At 47.0% G+C, this 16,473-nt stretch overlaps 2 protein-coding genes and 1 pseudogene across 2 annotated transcripts; 1 reads left to right on the top strand and 2 right to left on the bottom strand.

Annotated features, from left to right (window-relative positions):
- The first annotated feature begins 1,762 nt into the window (after positions 1–1,762).
- Positions 1,763–3,324, top strand: LOC124669158. Its single transcript, XM_047205835.1, has one exon. The coding sequence runs from the start codon at positions 1,763–1,765 to the stop codon at positions 2,924–2,926; it is 1,164 nt and encodes a 387-aa protein (XP_047061791.1). The 3' UTR covers positions 2,927–3,324.
- A 2,767-nt stretch (positions 3,325–6,091) lies between these two features.
- Positions 6,092–7,812, bottom strand: LOC124672679 (annotated as a pseudogene).
- A 466-nt stretch (positions 7,813–8,278) lies between these two features.
- Positions 8,279–10,297, bottom strand: LOC124669434 (cytochrome b6-f complex iron-sulfur subunit, chloroplastic). Its single transcript, XM_047206055.1, has 5 exons — positions 10,089–10,297; positions 9,125–9,345; positions 8,934–9,051; positions 8,664–8,846; positions 8,279–8,551 (listed from the first exon to the last, which is right to left on the bottom strand). The coding sequence occupies exons 1-5, from the start codon at positions 10,278–10,280 to the stop codon at positions 8,450–8,452; spliced, it is 816 nt and encodes a 271-aa protein (XP_047062011.1). The 5' UTR covers positions 10,281–10,297; the 3' UTR covers positions 8,279–8,449.
- Positions 10,298–16,473: the final 6,176 nt, after the last annotated feature.

Raw genomic sequence — 16,473 nt, 5'->3', positions numbered from 1 at the left:
AGATCCGGCTTATAAAGACGCCCGGATCTAGGGTTTCTACGGAGAGTCCTAGCCGGAATACAAGATGTCTAACTACAGAATATACATTGCCGTGCACGTCAAGAATCCACCTAGATCTAGCTTGCCATCATGGATCCGGATACTTCATGTTTCTCCATGGATCTGACTATCACCATAGGTCGGTTGGGATCCGGGTGTAATATATAACAAAATTTGAATGAAAAATAGGTTTCCAATCCTTTGATTGGGTGATGGCGCTGGGCAGAGCCATTCCCGAAAAACGGTAACCCAATCTGGTGCATGTGCCAAACGCTGTTTGGAGAACCCGGTTGGGATGCTCTTACTCGTGTACCACTCCGCCTCGTGCAGGTGCTCGAGAAAACAATTATACAATACAACAAAAGTGAGAGGGGAGGCGTCACAAAACCAATCTAGGGTTTTATCCCTCTTGCCGATGACACCGTCCGTCCGCCCTGCCTCCGTCGGCCTTAGGGCCTTGGATGTATGGCGGACCACCGCTCCTTGCAGGTTGCATGAGTAAATCAAGTTATTTTATTAATATAAAATCAAGTAAACAAATGTAGAAACTGAAAAGACACACCAGTAAAAAAATATTTTCGGGAAACTTTGCAGATAGAACCCTAAAGGATAGAAAAGTAAAGAATCACCCCTAGGGTTTCCTGCACTTGCTGAAACTAGCATCAGTTGCCAAACTCCCACGCTCCCTATGCACACGTTCAAGGAGAAGCCGAGCCTCCACCATTGCCAGATTCAAAGAAGCACCATCGCCAGCAAGGCTTGGCCCGCTGCAATGAGCAACGCACATGTTGTTGTGGCACGTCGATCCGGGGACATCCCCGTGCTTCCTTAAACAAAGATCCACCGCATCCAGTCGTCAAAGTCGGGGAACAACGACAGATCCACCACCTACGGACCGACATCATCGCTCGAGACCATCCACCTCACCCAATCCAACTCCGCCGTGGTTAAAGACGAATGTCGGCGACACGTTGAGAAACAGATCTCGCTAAATCTGAAGAGCGACGATAAGACCAACCTGAGTGTCTTCTTCAGATTGATTAGGCGGCGGCTGCATCCGAAAGTCAGAATAATCTCCTCCTCGCCTTATCCCCGTCCTAGTGGTGCTCCTAGCGCCGGGTGGAGGGCATGTGGAGTTGTCTTCCCGGCTCATCTCATGGGATCCAATCGGTATTCGTGTCAGTTGGCGTGGTTGCAAGTGTGTGATTCTTATCTCTGGTGATGGTTGCTGCTCTGGTCCTTTGGTGTCCTAACACGATAACTTCCCGTCTATCTACTACATCAAGCTCTAGTACGACAAGCTTTGCACGTATACGGTGAGGGAGGGGTGAGGATGATGGTCCTTCGAGTCGCTCTAATGACTGCAGTCTTCGTTAGATGGTTCAATAATCTATTTATATTTTAATTACTTTTAGAGCTTTCTTTATATATAGGAAAAAAGTTTGAAGCCCACACCATTTCACTTTTGGGAAGCATTTAAAAATTCAAAAGTACAAGGAAAAGACTTACTGCTCCGGGTCGGATCACAGCTAAGCACTGGGCCCCGCCCGGAACCCAATAGAAATCCCCCTCCTCCTTTGTCCTCTCCACCCACCCACCTTTTCCGCTCGCAAGTTGCGATTCCCAAATCCCAATGTCCCCTTGTTGCAATTAAACACCTCCTGCGAGCGACACACAGCCTGCCCTCCCATCGCATCGCCCTCCGGGCGCGCCGCCGACACCCATGACGTCATCCTCGTCGTCGCACCACCTCGACGCCTCCTCCGCCTCCTCCACCCCCCGCGCCGGTGCCCGCAGCACCGCCAGCAGCTGCAGCAACGGCAACGGCAACGGCAACCACCACCACCACCACCCGCCTCCTCACGCCCCTTCCTCGCGGGCCCAGCCGCCGCCGCAGCCGCACGGGGGTCCATGCGTGCGCATCATGTGCAGCTTCGGCGGCCGCATCCTGCCGCGCCCGGGCGACCACCGCCTCCGCTACGTCGGCGGCGAGACCCGCATCGTCTCCGTCCCGCGCACCGCCTCCCACGCCGTCCTCACCGCCGCGCTCGCCAGGCTCGCCCCCGCGCTCTTCGCGCCCGGCGGGCCCGGGCCCACGCTCAGGTACCAGCTGCCCGAGGAGGACATCGACTCGCTCGTCTCCGTCTCCTCCGACGACGACGTCGACAACCTCATGTGCGAGCTCGACCGCGTCCACGGCCTCGCCGCCGCCGACGTCAAGCCGCCCCGCCTGCGCCTCTTCCTCTTCGCCTCCTCGCCCGACCACGCCTCCGCGGGCGCCTTCGGCTCCGTGCTCTCCGGCACCGGCGACGCCTCCATCGACCAGTGGTTCCTCGACCAGCTCAACGCCCCGGCGCCGAGCTCGCTCGACCGCACCCGATCCGACGCCTCCTCGATCCTCTCGGAGAACACGGACTACCTCACCGGCATCGACGCCGCCTCCGCCTCCGACGACCCAAACCCTGCCCCACCTGCGGCCGAGCAGACCAAGCCTGACACCGAGACACCGCATGGCGACGACGACCACGACAAGCCGGCTCCCGTGCTGGGCGCGCCCCTGGCCCCGCACTTCGCCGAGACCGCCCCGTGGCCCGCACCGCCGCCGCAGTACATGCAGCAGCCCATGTACTACTACCCGCCCGCGCGCCCGGTCCACTACGTCGACGCGGCCGGGCGGCAGGGCAGCTACATGCCGGGGCCCGTTTACCACCACGTGGTCGCCGGGGGAGGAAACCAGGATCTCTACGCGTCTGGTGCCGTGTACGGCGTGCCGCACCCCGTGCAGCCATACCGTCAGGTGATCTACAGGCCGCCGCTGGCCGCCGCGGACGACTATCCGGCGCCGGCGGAGGGGAAGCCGACGGAAGGTGCGTCTCACTCCTCCTAGGCGCAACTGGAGCCACGGCCGTTCCTGGAGCTGGTTATGATCGAGGCCTTCGTTCTGATGATTGCTTATATCTGAGTTGAGAATTTTGCATTGCCGTGCGGTTAGTGTTTATCGTTTCTGTTGGTTTCCGTGGGTAGCTGTATAGATGAGGGATGCAGGATATCACAATTTTCGTCGGATGAGATAGATTCTTGAATTCTTATTTGTTATTATTATTATAGTAATAGCGGGTGCGATTAGCAGCAAGTTACTGTAATGTGGGAATCATATATTCTAGGAGATGGTTTCTATCTGGGGAACACAAGCTTTCTCCATTCATGTTCTTATAAGACTCATGTTGGATTCGGTTCTTCATGGTCCATTATTGTGTTATAAATCATGTCTAGCTTGCAAAAGCTTAATTCAGAGGATGAATGGTGTAATGAGTTCACTATAGGCTTGTTCTTATTTGTCATTGTCTTGTGTTTGCATGCTTTTCATACTTTGATTGTTTCATTCTGCTCATATTTATGCCTGAGGTTTATCCTGAACTGCTCATCTCCTGGCATTAATATCTCTTATTATAATTCAGAACTTGGAATGACATGTTGACTTTCGTCTGAATAAAACTAGAGAGAATGTTCCATCGTTGTTGACCTGGTACGAAAGGAAAGTCTCATTTGTATGTCAATGTATTTGAGAAACTAGTTGACCGAGGTGGAGGGTGGATAGATATCAAAATTTTCTTCGACTGCATCAAGATATTTGAATTGTTATTATAAGGGCACATTTGGTGTGTTTTTTATTACCCCAGCAAAGTTACTGTAATGTGGGCAATTCATATGCTAGGAAATCTCTGAAACACTATATTTCTGCATTTTGTGCTCACATGCTTGATACTGGATGATCATGGTCCATGAAGGTCCTATATGTTTACTCCTGCTTTGATGTAAATGTGTGTCTCGTATGTGCGAAAGCTTACTTTCTAACAGCGAGTTCTCTCAAAATTCGATCTTAATTTTCAATTTCTTTTGCTTGCTATTGATAATTTGATCATTTTAATACTCAAGGTTTATCCTGAACTGCTCATCTCCTGGCATTAGCATCTTGTGATGATTCGGAACTTGGAACGTCGTGTTGACTTTTTCAGATACTGTTCCATTCTTAACTTTGTACGAATGGAAAATCTCACTTCAATGTCGATTTCTAAATTTCAGAAGATGAATGGTATACTGAATTCACTCTAGGTTTGATCTTATTTGTCAATTTCTTTTGTTTGCGTGCTTCTCATATTTTAGTTGCTTCAGTTGTTCATATTTATTCTTGAGGTTAATCCTGAACTCCTGGCATTAACATCTCTTTTTTTTTGGTGAGGGGCATTAACATCTCTTATAATTGGGAACTTTGAATGGACGTTGATTTTCTCCTGAATAAAACTAGAGGGCATGTTCCATTGTTGACTTGGTATAAGGAAAGTCTCATTTCTATGTCTGTGTATTTGAGAAACTAGATGATGGGGGTTGAGGATGGATATATATATTTATCTTCATAAAATGCAACATTTCTTGGATTCTTATTATAACGGTATATTTGGTGTTTGTTTTATTAATCTAGGGAGTTACTGTAATGTGAGGAATTCATGTACCTGGTGATTTCTATCCCCAAAACACAAATATTCTGCATCTTATGCTCACATGCTGGATGCATCAGGATCCATGTCTGTTGTACCATAGTGTACTGAATTTTCTCTAGCTTTGATCTTATTCATCAATTTATTTTGCTTGCTTTTGAATTTGATCACTTATATGCTCGAGATTTATCCTGAACTGATCTTCTCCTGGCATTAGCATTTCGTGATGATTATGAACTTGGAATGTCATGTTGACTTATTTCTGAATAAAACCGGACAAAGAGAATGTTCCTTTATTTTGTGGGGAGAATGTTCCATTCCGAACTTTGTAGGGAAGGAAATTCTCATGTTGATGCCAATATAGTTGAGAAACTAGCCACCAGATATAGGATCACATGAATTTGTAACATGTCCAGAAACAGAGCGACCCTTCATTACCCTTTTGAAACGATGCTAAAGCTATGCTATTTTAGCTCTTGAATTCTTCAGGTTGCTATCTAAGTGTCCCTATTCATGAGATATCCTTCAGGTTTGATCAGATATAAAAAGAAGGTCTATGTCTTGCCAGATTCAGAATTCTCAAAATGTGATATATTCAGTTAAGAAGTTTCTGGTCTTTTTTTTTTCGAGTGTGAAGTTTCTGGTCTTTCATACACTGTATACATTTTCTGCTCATATGCTTGATGCATCATGGTCCCTGAATATCCTGTATGTCTACTCTTGCTTTAACGTGATTGTTTGCAGCATATCTTGTATGTGCGAAAGCTTAATTTCGACAGAATAGTGTACCGAGTTCTCTCTAGCTTTGATCTTATTTTTCAATTTCTTTCCCTTGCTTTTGATAATTTGATCATTTATAATGCTCGAGGTTTATCCTGAACTGCCTATCTCCTGGAATGAGCATCTGGTGATGATTCGGAACTTGGAATGTCATGTTGACTCTTCTGAAAGAACTAGACAGTGAGAACGTTCCATTCTTTTTTTCTTTTCTTAACTTGGTACGAAAATAAAAACTCATTGAGAAAATAGCCACTCGATATAACTTCGTATGAAATGAATATCTCATTGAGAAACTAGCCACTAAATATAGGATCACATGAGCTTGTAACATGTCCAGGAACAGATCGACTCTTCATTACCCTTCTGAAACTATGCTGCAGATATGCTATTTTAGCTCTTGAGAAACCAACCACATTGCCAGAAGGTAGATATAGGATCATATGAGCTTGTAACATGTCCAGAAACAGATCGACTATTCATTACCCCCTTTTGAAACGATACTGCAGATATGCTATTTTTAGCTCTTGAATTCTTCAGATTGCTATCTGGGTATCCAGATTCAGGAGATATCCTTCAGGTTTAATCAGCTACATCGCCAAGGTCTTACCAGATTCAGAGTCCTCAAATGTGATATATTCAATCAGGAAGTTCCTGTTTTTTCATACAGCGTATATAAATATAATTGGATACAAGAAACAGGTGCATTTATAGCAGCGTTCTCAGGAGGCTATACGGGCTGAAGTGAGCATTGCCGCTCGAGCTTGTGTTGCTTACTTTCACCATGGGTTCTCGCTGTTCCTGAAGTCGGTCTCGACCCACGGCACAAAGACGACCTTGCCATCGTCGACGTTGGCATGAACCAGGGCCACTGACTGTGTCAAAAGAACAATGAAGATCACATCAGTTCAGTAAGCAAACAGAGGATCCTTCAGTTCAGCAAGGCATTTAGATTTTAGAATCGAAGGCATGGAATATGCAAGGTTTGTCTTACCAGGGGTGCAAGTCCATGGACAACCTTGCCCTGGTTGCACTGGGATCCGTGGCAAGGGCGGAGGAACTTGTTCTCGGCAGCGTTCCACGGTACGGCACAACCAAGATGCGTGCAGACAGCTTGATCCCGTAGGTGGCGAGGGTCTTGTCGGACTCCACGACAAGGTAGGTAGGATCACCCTGCAAGACACACATGATTTCAGCAATCTGACTTCAGAAAGCTTCAGAATGATCACATGTTCACAAACCATCTGAACATGTTGTGCTCTGCTAACTTTGAGCACCTGGGCGAGTGTGCGGTTGTTGGGACCGTGCGTGTTGAGCCAGTCCTCGACGCAGATGTCGTTGCCGAGCTTGTCCTTTATGACTACTCCTGCTTTGATGTAAATGTTTGTGTCTCCTATGTGCGAAAGCTTAATTTCTAACGGAGTAGTGAATCGAGTTCTCTCTATCTTTCATCTTATTTTTCAATTTCTTTTGCTTGCTTTTGATACTTTTATCTTGTTAATGCTCAAGGTTTATCCTGAACTGCTCATCTCCTGGCATTAGCATTTCATGACGATTCAGAACTTGGAAAAGTCATGTTGACTTTCTTCTGAAAAAAATTAGACAGCGAGAATGTTCCATTCTTAATTTGTACAAAAGGAAAATCTCACTTCGATGTCAGTTTCTTAATTTCAGAAGATGAATGGTGTACCGAATTCACTCTAGGTTTGATCTAATTTCTCAATTTTTTTTGTTTGCATGCTTTTCATATTTTAGTTGCTTCATTTGTTCTTATTTATTCTTGAGGTTAATCCTGAACTCCTGGCATTAAAATATCTTATAATTGGGTACTTGGAATGGCATGTTGACTTTCTTCTGAATAAAACTAGAGAAAATGTTCCATTGTTGACTTGGTACAAGAGGAAAGTCTCGTTTCTATTTCTATGTCAGTGTATTAGATCTCAAAAAATTCGTCGAATGCAACAGATTCATGAATAAGGGTATTTTTTATTACTCCGAAACACAATTTTTCTGGTGTGATTAGTAATGAGTTTCTGCAATGATTTTTATCTCCAAAACACAAATTCTCTGCATCTCTTTGCTCATATGCGTGATGCTGGATGCATCCATGAATGTCCTATATGTTTACTCTATTTTTGCTGCAAATATCTCAATGTCTCGTGCGTACGGAAGCTGAGTTTCGAATGAAATAGTGTAATGTGTTCTCTCTAGCTTTGATTTTATTTGTCAATTTATGTTTCTTGCGTTTGATAGTTTCACCATTTTTATGCTTGAGCTTTATGCTAAACTGCCCATCACCTGGCATTAGCATCTCCTGATATGATTCAGAACTTGAAATTTCATTTTGACTTTCTTCAGAGTAAAATTGGGCAGAGAATGTTCCACTCCTGGTACCGAAGGAAAATCTCAATTCTATGTCCATAGACCATATATGGAATCGAGAAACTAGCCACAGATCACATGAGCTTGTAAGATAACCAGACACAGATAGACTCTTCATTACCCCCTTTTGAAACGATACTGCAGATATGTCTCGTGTGTGCGGAAGCTCATTTTCGAATGAAATAGTGTACGGCTGTAGCATTGGTTTTATTTGTAAGCGTCTTTTTCTTGCTTTTGATAGTATAGCCATTTTTATGCTCGAGGTTTATTTTTGTACTTTCTTTTGAGTAAAATTAGACAGAGAATGTTCCACTTTTGGTACGGAAGGAAAATCTCAATTCTATGTTCATATATGGAATCGAGAAACTAGCCACTAGATACAGCATCACATGAGCTTGTAATATATCCAGACACATATCGGACAGATCGACTCTTCATTACTCCCTTTTAAAACGATACAGCAGATATGCTATTTTTAGCTCTTCAATTCTTCAGGATTCCTATCTGGGTGTCCAGATTCAGGAGATATCCTTCAGGCTTGTTCAGCTGTCAACAGAAGGTCTACGATCTTACCAGATTCAGTCTCCTCAAAATGTGATCATATATTCAATCAGGAAGTTTCTGTTCTTTCATACGTACAGTGTATACATATAAGTTGGGGATACAAGAAACATGTGCATTTATAGCAGCGTTCTCAGGAGGCTATACGGGCTGATCACAGAAGTGAGCATTGCTTCTGCTGGAGCTCGTGTTGCTTACTTCCACCATGGGTTCTCGCCGGTCCTGAAGTCGGTCTCGGTCCACGGCACGAAGACGACCTTGCCATCGTCGACGTCGGCGTGAACCAGGGCCAGCGACTGTGTGAGAAGAACAATGCAGATCAAGTCAGTTCAGTAAGAGAATAGAGGATCCTTCAGCTCAGCAAGGCATTCAGAATCGGATGCATGGAATCTGCAAGGTTTGTCTTACCAGGGGTGCAGGTCCACGGACGACCTTGCCCTGGTTGTTGTACTGGGAACCGTGGCAAGGGCAGAGGAACTTGTTCTCGGCGGCGTTCCACGGCACGACACAACCAAGATGCGTGCAGACGGCGTTGACACCGTAGGTGGCGAGGGTCTTGTCAGACTCCACGACAAGGTAGGTAGGATCACCCTGCAAGACACATGATTTTAGCAATCAGACTTTAGAATGATCATAGTAAGTTGATAAACCATCTGAATAATGATGTGGCCTGCTAACCTTGAGTCCCTGGGCGAGTGTGCGGTCATTGGGGCCGTGCGTTTTGAGCCAGTCCTCGACGCGGATGTCGTTGCCGAGCTTGTCCTTGGCAACAACACCTCCGGCGTTGCTTCCTGAGCTGTGAAACAAAGCAGAATATCAGTCGATGTAATGAGTTTGTTAGCAAGTTCAGGAATGGGCTGAATGCTCACCCAGCTGGGACGAGGAAGGAGCCGTAGGGGACGAGCATGCCGAAGGTGGGGAGCGAGATGGCGCCGAGCAGGAGGAGGTTCATCGTCTCCCTCTTGCTCATGTCCGGCACGCGGTCGGCGGAGATGCTGCCGGCCATGCATGTGATGTTCCTCGGGACGCGCTCCCGGCCGATGCCCAGGCCCTTGACGGGCTTGCACGGCGAAGCTCTGGACCGGCAGAGCTGCGCATTGTGTGGACCGTGTTTCAGTTGAATTTCGTAGGCTAAATCTTAGTTCTGAACAATCAGACTTTCAGTACTAGCTAGTCTACGGTATAATGTTCATTTTTCAGGTTGAAACTATATGCAAGAACGTGTTTCAGACTTTCAATTGAGATTCGTTTGCTAGCTAAATGGCAGTAGCGCTAGCGGTAACGTCCTCAGCATTTACAAGTCAGCACTAGCGCACGGTAACATGTTCAGGTTGAAATTTGTGTGGAGCTTAGACATCTTTCTCAGTTCAGAACGCCTCGTGAAAGACTTGAAAGTGTACAGTTGGCTCTCCTACCAATCATCATATTATTTTCTTTGGGAGCTAACAGGGCGATTTCAATCCAGAAATGTTGGCGAAATCATCTAAAATCTTTTCTAGTGACCCTTCCATGAGCCAAGGCCTTAAAATGTGCCTTTCTATCAGAAGTTGTAGTCGAGTTGCCAAGGTAAACAGCTTCAAGTTATACACCTAGATGACGGTCAACAAGCGATGGCAGGAGAGCTCCATAGAAGGCAGTGGCTAAGTTCTGGCTATATGTGTTCAGGCTTCAGCTGCCATGGATCATGAGAGTCCATGACCTGATCTGCCACACCAAGCATAACAAACTGACAATACTCCCAGCAGCCCCCCACGCAAGGACAGACAAGCAGGAAATCCAACAAGAAGATGGAGAGACAGAGCAGTACCCGTACAAGAGAAGAGGCATGCTCACCTGGGTGGGGTTGGAGGCGGTGGAGAGCGCGGTGGACGCCATGGCAGCTGCTGCAGTGCGGAGACGGCGATCGAGCGAGCTAGCACTGCCTGTGTCCACAGGCTTGCAGATGAGGCACGGGTTATATGTCCTTTTGGGGGAGCGGAGAAGGTGATTGGTTGATGCGCAGCGAGCCGGCTCCGAGAACCACATGTTGCGCGCCTTGTGGCTAGGCTGCCACACGCCGCAGCGGACTTACGGTGAGGGGGCCTTATCGACACAGGGCCAAGAGAGATTCACGAGTCGAGAAGAAGCGTCTCTGCGTCACTGGTTGGAGTGTGGCTTTGTTAACTGTTAAGCTGGTTCGGACCAGGATTCTGATTCAGGTTCTAACGCGGCCACATTCAACCACCGGCAAAAGTTGAAGGGTAGGTTGTGCAAATACACCGGTCGATCATCACAACCGTACTTGATCATATACAATCCTCTCGCAGTTTTCGCCATGTTTTTCCTTAACTAACCGGGCCACGCCCTGGCCAATGGGCGAAGGCGCAAATGTGCGATCTGCATGTTAGTTTCGGAATCTGGGATTATTTCGGATCCCAAGGATACGCGCATATCTACGAGTTCTACCTTACGGGGGCTGAGGGGGAACCGCAAGCATTTGGATTGGTGCGCAATACCAGGCACACGTAGGGCGGGTGCTAGAGTCGGTGAATGGTGATCTCATGCTATCCATCACGGAGAAAGAGGTGGACGAGGTCCTCGCAAGAATGAAGGTGGACACGGCGCCGAGCCCTGATGGCCTGCTTGTGACCTTCTTTAAATGCTTCAGGGCCCTAACCAAGCCGTACATCATGGGCATCCTCAATGGTTACGCTCTAGGGAGAGTTGATGTTGCGCGGCTTAACTTGGGGATTCTGACTCTTATTCCTAAAGTTCAGGGGCAGATAGTATCAACCAATTTAGACCAATCGCTTTTATTAATGTTCTTCTTAAATTTGTTGCTAAGGCCTATGCTATTAGGCTTTCTCCGGTGGCCCACCGCACCATTAGCAGAACTCAACGGCGTTTATTAAGGGCAGACGCATTCATGAGGGTGTCATATCTCTGCAAGAGATCAAGAGATTATTCATGAGACCAACGCTAGGAAACTCCGGGAAGTCTTCCTAAAGCTTGACTTCGAGGTAGCTTACTACCGTGTCAACTGGGATTTCCTTACGGAACTACATATTCGAAAAGGGTTTGATGTGGGCATTACCCTTCGGGTAACCAACATTAGACTACCTCCTTCAGCCCAACCAGGGGCCCATGAAGATTCCCAACAACCAAGATGGGCCTATACGTCGGTTCCAATGAAGGAGACTCACCCGAAGAATGATTCTTGACGAACAAGGCAAGAAGACTCTATACAAGGAAAGATTAGAATAGATGTCTTTGTAACCTAGTCGAGTCCGGACAGAACTCTCGGGACCTGGCCTGCTATATAAGGGCCAGGAGACGATCTGTCGAGACACAACTTCAACATGTAGATTCACCGCAAGTCAAGAGCTAGAACCCTAGAATCTTAGCCTCTCGACGAGACAACAACCACAGCCTATCGGCTACCCCATTGTAACTCGATATATTCGATAATCAAGATCAGACAAGCATGAAGTAAGGGTTTTGCCTCATCGAGGGCCTCGAACCTGGGTAAATCTCTCTCCCCGTTTGTTTGGTATCCGATGACTCGTGTCAGCCTGCAGGATTCCGTCAACCCTAAAGCCCCTCATGGTGGGCATTGCCGAGGAGCACCCTCGTCAATTGGCGCCGTCTGTGGAAAACCTGTCGGCACAAGGCGCATCGTCGGCTGCTTCGATCATGTCGTCTACAACTCCACCAGCATCGCCGACACCATCGTCGGCTCCTTCATCGCCAAGCTTGGGGAACTCGATTCATTTTGGGTCCTTCGAGTTTACTCCGCACGACGACTCATCTCGTTCGGTCTTCTCAGGCCTACGCGGCGGGTTGGATATGACGTTCGGGAGCATCCACTACTGCGTCGACGTCGAGGGCATCCTTCGGCTGCCTGATCAGTTCGCCCCTAGCACGTCAAGGACTGTGGCTTCATCAGCTGCAGGATCGACCGCATCGACTCTGGTCTCGGTCGATCTATCAGCTACGTTATCAGCATCAACACCAACATCTTCGCCATCATCGCCTCTGCGCCGTTCTACGTCATCTATGTCCATTGGATCCGACGATTCTGCATCGTCCGATCTAACGTCGTACTATTGCCTCAACTGTGACACTAGGCATGTGCTAGGTTCAGAAGACACGCCGTTCGTCTGCAGTGCCAACTATTCCTGTGATGAAGAAAGTATCGACAACATTGCCAGGGTAGCTACCTGGAGAGTGGCACATCAACAAATTTACGACATCATTAACCCTGTCAACGGAGAATGACCCTCTGAAGGAGAACATACCCCACGCATCAACCGTGGTGGACGCCGCAACATCGAGACCAGCGCTAGCAACGATAATAGTGATTACACCATCACTGAGGAAGAGTGGGAAATTTCCCGTACTGTTATAGCCAATAACACTCGAGTCCCCTCTGGAGTTTCAGCAGGGACACTCAACGCGTATCATACTATCTTGAAAAGGAATCGGGTTCGGTTGGAAAATGAGCAAGTTGACCTTGATCGACGACGGCATGCAGCTGATCAGTCAAGCGAGCAACGTAGAGCATTGCATGGAAGCACGTCCCGCAGCAACCAAGGTTCGGGAAGATATCGGCCACGAATTCCTCGTCTTTCGGAATATGATGCAAGGGAGATCACTTCGAATCTATCCAACTCCTTTATGACTATGGACACCGCGGGCATGCTCAGGCCAAAAATTGTCGAAAGAGCAACGACTAATCTCGCTGCTTATTTGATCAATCACCAGCCGACACCCAATGGTCCAATGGCACAAGCTCATCGGGGTGCTTTGGAGAGCCTTGCGATCCTTGGGGACAAACTCACCCCTAGGAAGGAGAAAACTACGCATCAGGGTAGTGGATCTAAGCATCGTACGGAAGATGCTTGTGATGAGATTACCCAGAGCAAAATCAACAAAGCTCGCCGTCGATGTGCTGCAAGGGAAGGATACGATAGCGATGATTCCGAGGAAACCCAGGAGTATGACAGCGAACTTCGAGGAGCCGATTGTTTAAGCTACAAGATTCGGGAGACAATGCCACCGAAGAGATTCAAGCCCACTCCCACCGATCCTGCTAAATATGATGGGCAGCAAGAGCCAAGGTCTTGGATAGACGATTACCTGCAAACTGTAATGTTGCACAACGGAAACCAAATAGCAGCAATGCAATGCCTGCAGCTTTACCTAAAAGATTCGGCATGAGCATGGTTGAAAGACTTTCCGAAAGGATCTATTAGGTCCTGGAAAGATTTGGTTGATACTTTCGTCAAGAACTTCCAGGCCGCATACAAGAGACCTGTCGAAATCGAAGAATTACGCCATTGCCAGCAGAAGCCGAAGGAATCAATGCGCGCGTACATCGGATGTTTTACCAAACTACTAAACGCTGCCGAAGATGTTTCCGTCGATAGAGCGATCAATGCTTTCAGTGATGGCATCCGACGAGAATCCTACATCGAAGAACTTGGCCGGAAAAGGCCAAAAACTATTACTAAGCTCATGGAGATTGCCAACAGTTGGGCTGATGGAGAAGATCACGTGAGGAAGCCACGTCCATGCAATGACGACGAAGATGATGACCAGAAGCATGATTCGGGCACCGACGTGACCACCGCAAAAAGAGAAGAGACCGTGGGTATGAGGATACCAATATTGTAGCTGCCGGATATTCCGATCACCGTGATGATCGGTACGATTATCAGCGTGGTGATAGGCGTGATGATCGCCGGGATAACAACCGCGGCGGTTCTGGGGGAAATCGCGGCAACTACAGAGAGTGACCACCACGGGTCCCAGAGTTACCGTTTGCCGAACAACTAAACGCTCACTGTTACATACACGCAAAAATCGACCCCAAGGATAACACCAAAAAGTCGAGCCATTTGCTAAGGGACTATCGACAGTTTATCGATATTCAGAAGTTTTACGAGTCGGGTAAGGGGCAGGCACAACTCCCGAACCCACCACCGCCACCTCAGCATCAAGTCCAACAAGTTCAAACTCGTGCCTCTAATGAAGTTTTTCCTCCACCGCGGGGGCAGATGAGCATGATTCATAAAACTGGCGTTTCGAGAAGAAAGATGAAGAAGCTTACGCAAGAGATCAACCTCGCAGAAAGCACCATGGCTAACGTCCCAGAATTCATCGACTGGTCTGCGCAGAGCATCCTGTTTAGCGGGGCTGATCACCCGATGTCTATCCCAAGACCAGGTCATGCAGCTTTAGTAGTCGAAGCACGGATAGGAGGATTCAGCATGAGAAAAGTACTCATGAATGGTGGAAGAGGATTGAACCTGATATTCACAAGCACAATCAAGAATATGGGCATCACAACCAATATGTTGCAGGAGTCCGATACATGTTTTCATGACATTGTTCCTTGTTAAACTGTATAAGTGGATTGCCTAACTCTTTCCATCAGATCGGTCTTTTGGAATAGTTGGTTAGTTCGAGACCCTGGTTTTCACAATTTATTCTATAAATTGCTGTTACTCCCCTCCTGTCTACGTACTGGCCTCTAGAGCCATACGACTCTGTTTACACGTGTTGACTTGTCTCTGCGTCACACGTGAGGGGGGATGTTAAACTGTATAAGTGGATTGCCTAACTCTTTTCATCAGATCGGTCTTTTGGAATAGTTGGTTAGTGCATGAAGCTTAACATTCCTACCTTGCTAGCATACCCTCTCGGCAGAATTTCCTTGAATATCTTCTTTGGGAAACCCAACAATTTCAGGAAAGGAAGGATCGACTTCGAGGTAGTAAACTGGGAATCGCAGTACCATGCTATCCTCGGGAGGCCAGCTTACGCTAAATTCATGGTTGTACCGCACTATGCGTACCTAGAGCTTAAGATGCCAGGCAACAATGGGACAAATATTATGGTTCACGGAAGTTTCTCTCGTTCAGATAAATGTGATCAAGAGTTCCAGAAGATTTCTGCTAAGTTTGGGATAAAGCAAGAAGTTAAAACTATCGACTTCCCTTCCAAGCAGTTGACTCTTCAAGATAAAAAAATCTAAGCTTAAGGAGGACGACAGCGGCAAGAAGACGAAGAAACAACCGGACGATCCTGCAACGGCAGTACCAACTGTCAAACCTTCGGCAGCAGATGATAAAGCCTCAGTCGAAGGTGCTAACTCTTTGGCAGTAATTGCAAGTGCTTCTAAGGAAACTATCGGCACCATCCCGGAAATCATCGGCGCTTCGGGAGCCATCGGCACCTCAGGCGTGGACCAAGAGAAGAAGGACCCTCCTCTTACTTAAGAAGATGAGCGGTGGCATACATCTTTATCTTCATAGAGTTTTATTTTCAATAAGGCTTGCTTGTGACGGTAAAGCACACGTCCGTTGGGAACCCCAAGAGGAAGGTATGATGCGTACAGCAGCGAGTTTTCCCTCAGAAAGAAAACAAGGTTATCGAACCAGTAGGAGATGAAGACCATGTGAAGGTTGTTGGTGAAGGAGTGTAGTGCGGCGCAACACCAGGGATTCCGGCGCCAACGTGGAACCCGCACAACACAATCAAACTACTTTTCCCCAACTTAACAATGAGGTTGTCAATCTCACTGGCTTGCTGAAAACAAAGGATTAAACGTATGGTGTAGAAAATGATGTTTGTTTGCAGAAAACAAAAGAGAACAATGATTGCAGTAGATTGTATTTCAGATGTAAAAGAATGGACCGGGGTCCACAGTTCACTAGTGGTGTCTCTCCAATAAGATAAATAGCATGTTGGGTAAACAAATTACAGTTGGGCAATTGACAAATAGAGAGGGCATAACAATGCACATACATATCATGATGACTACTATGAGATTTACTTAGGGCATTACGACAAAGAACATAGACCGCCATCCAACATGCATCTATGCCTAAAAAGTCCACCTTCGGGTTAGCATCCGCACCCCTTCCGAGTATTAAGTTGCAAACAACGAGACAATTGCATTAAGTATTGTGCGTAATGTAAACAATACAAATATCCTTAGACAAAGCATTGATGTTTTATCCCTAGTGGCAACAACACATCCACAACCTTAGGGGTTCTTTGTCACTCCCCCATATTCAATGGAGACATGAACCCACTATCTAGCATAAATACTCCCTCTTGGAGTTACAAGTATCAACTTGGCCAGAGCCTCTACTAGCAACGGAGAGCATGCAAGATCATAACTAACATATATGATAGATCAATAATCAACTTGACATAGTATTCCATATTC

This window comes from Lolium rigidum, chromosome 7 (genome assembly GCF_022539505.1).
Source record: "Lolium rigidum isolate FL_2022 chromosome 7, APGP_CSIRO_Lrig_0.1, whole genome shotgun sequence".
In the NCBI taxonomy this organism is placed as follows: Eukaryota; Viridiplantae; Streptophyta; class Magnoliopsida; order Poales; family Poaceae; genus Lolium; species Lolium rigidum.
The sequence above is the reverse complement of the archived record's forward strand: the minus strand, read 5'-3'. Positions and strand labels throughout refer to the sequence as shown.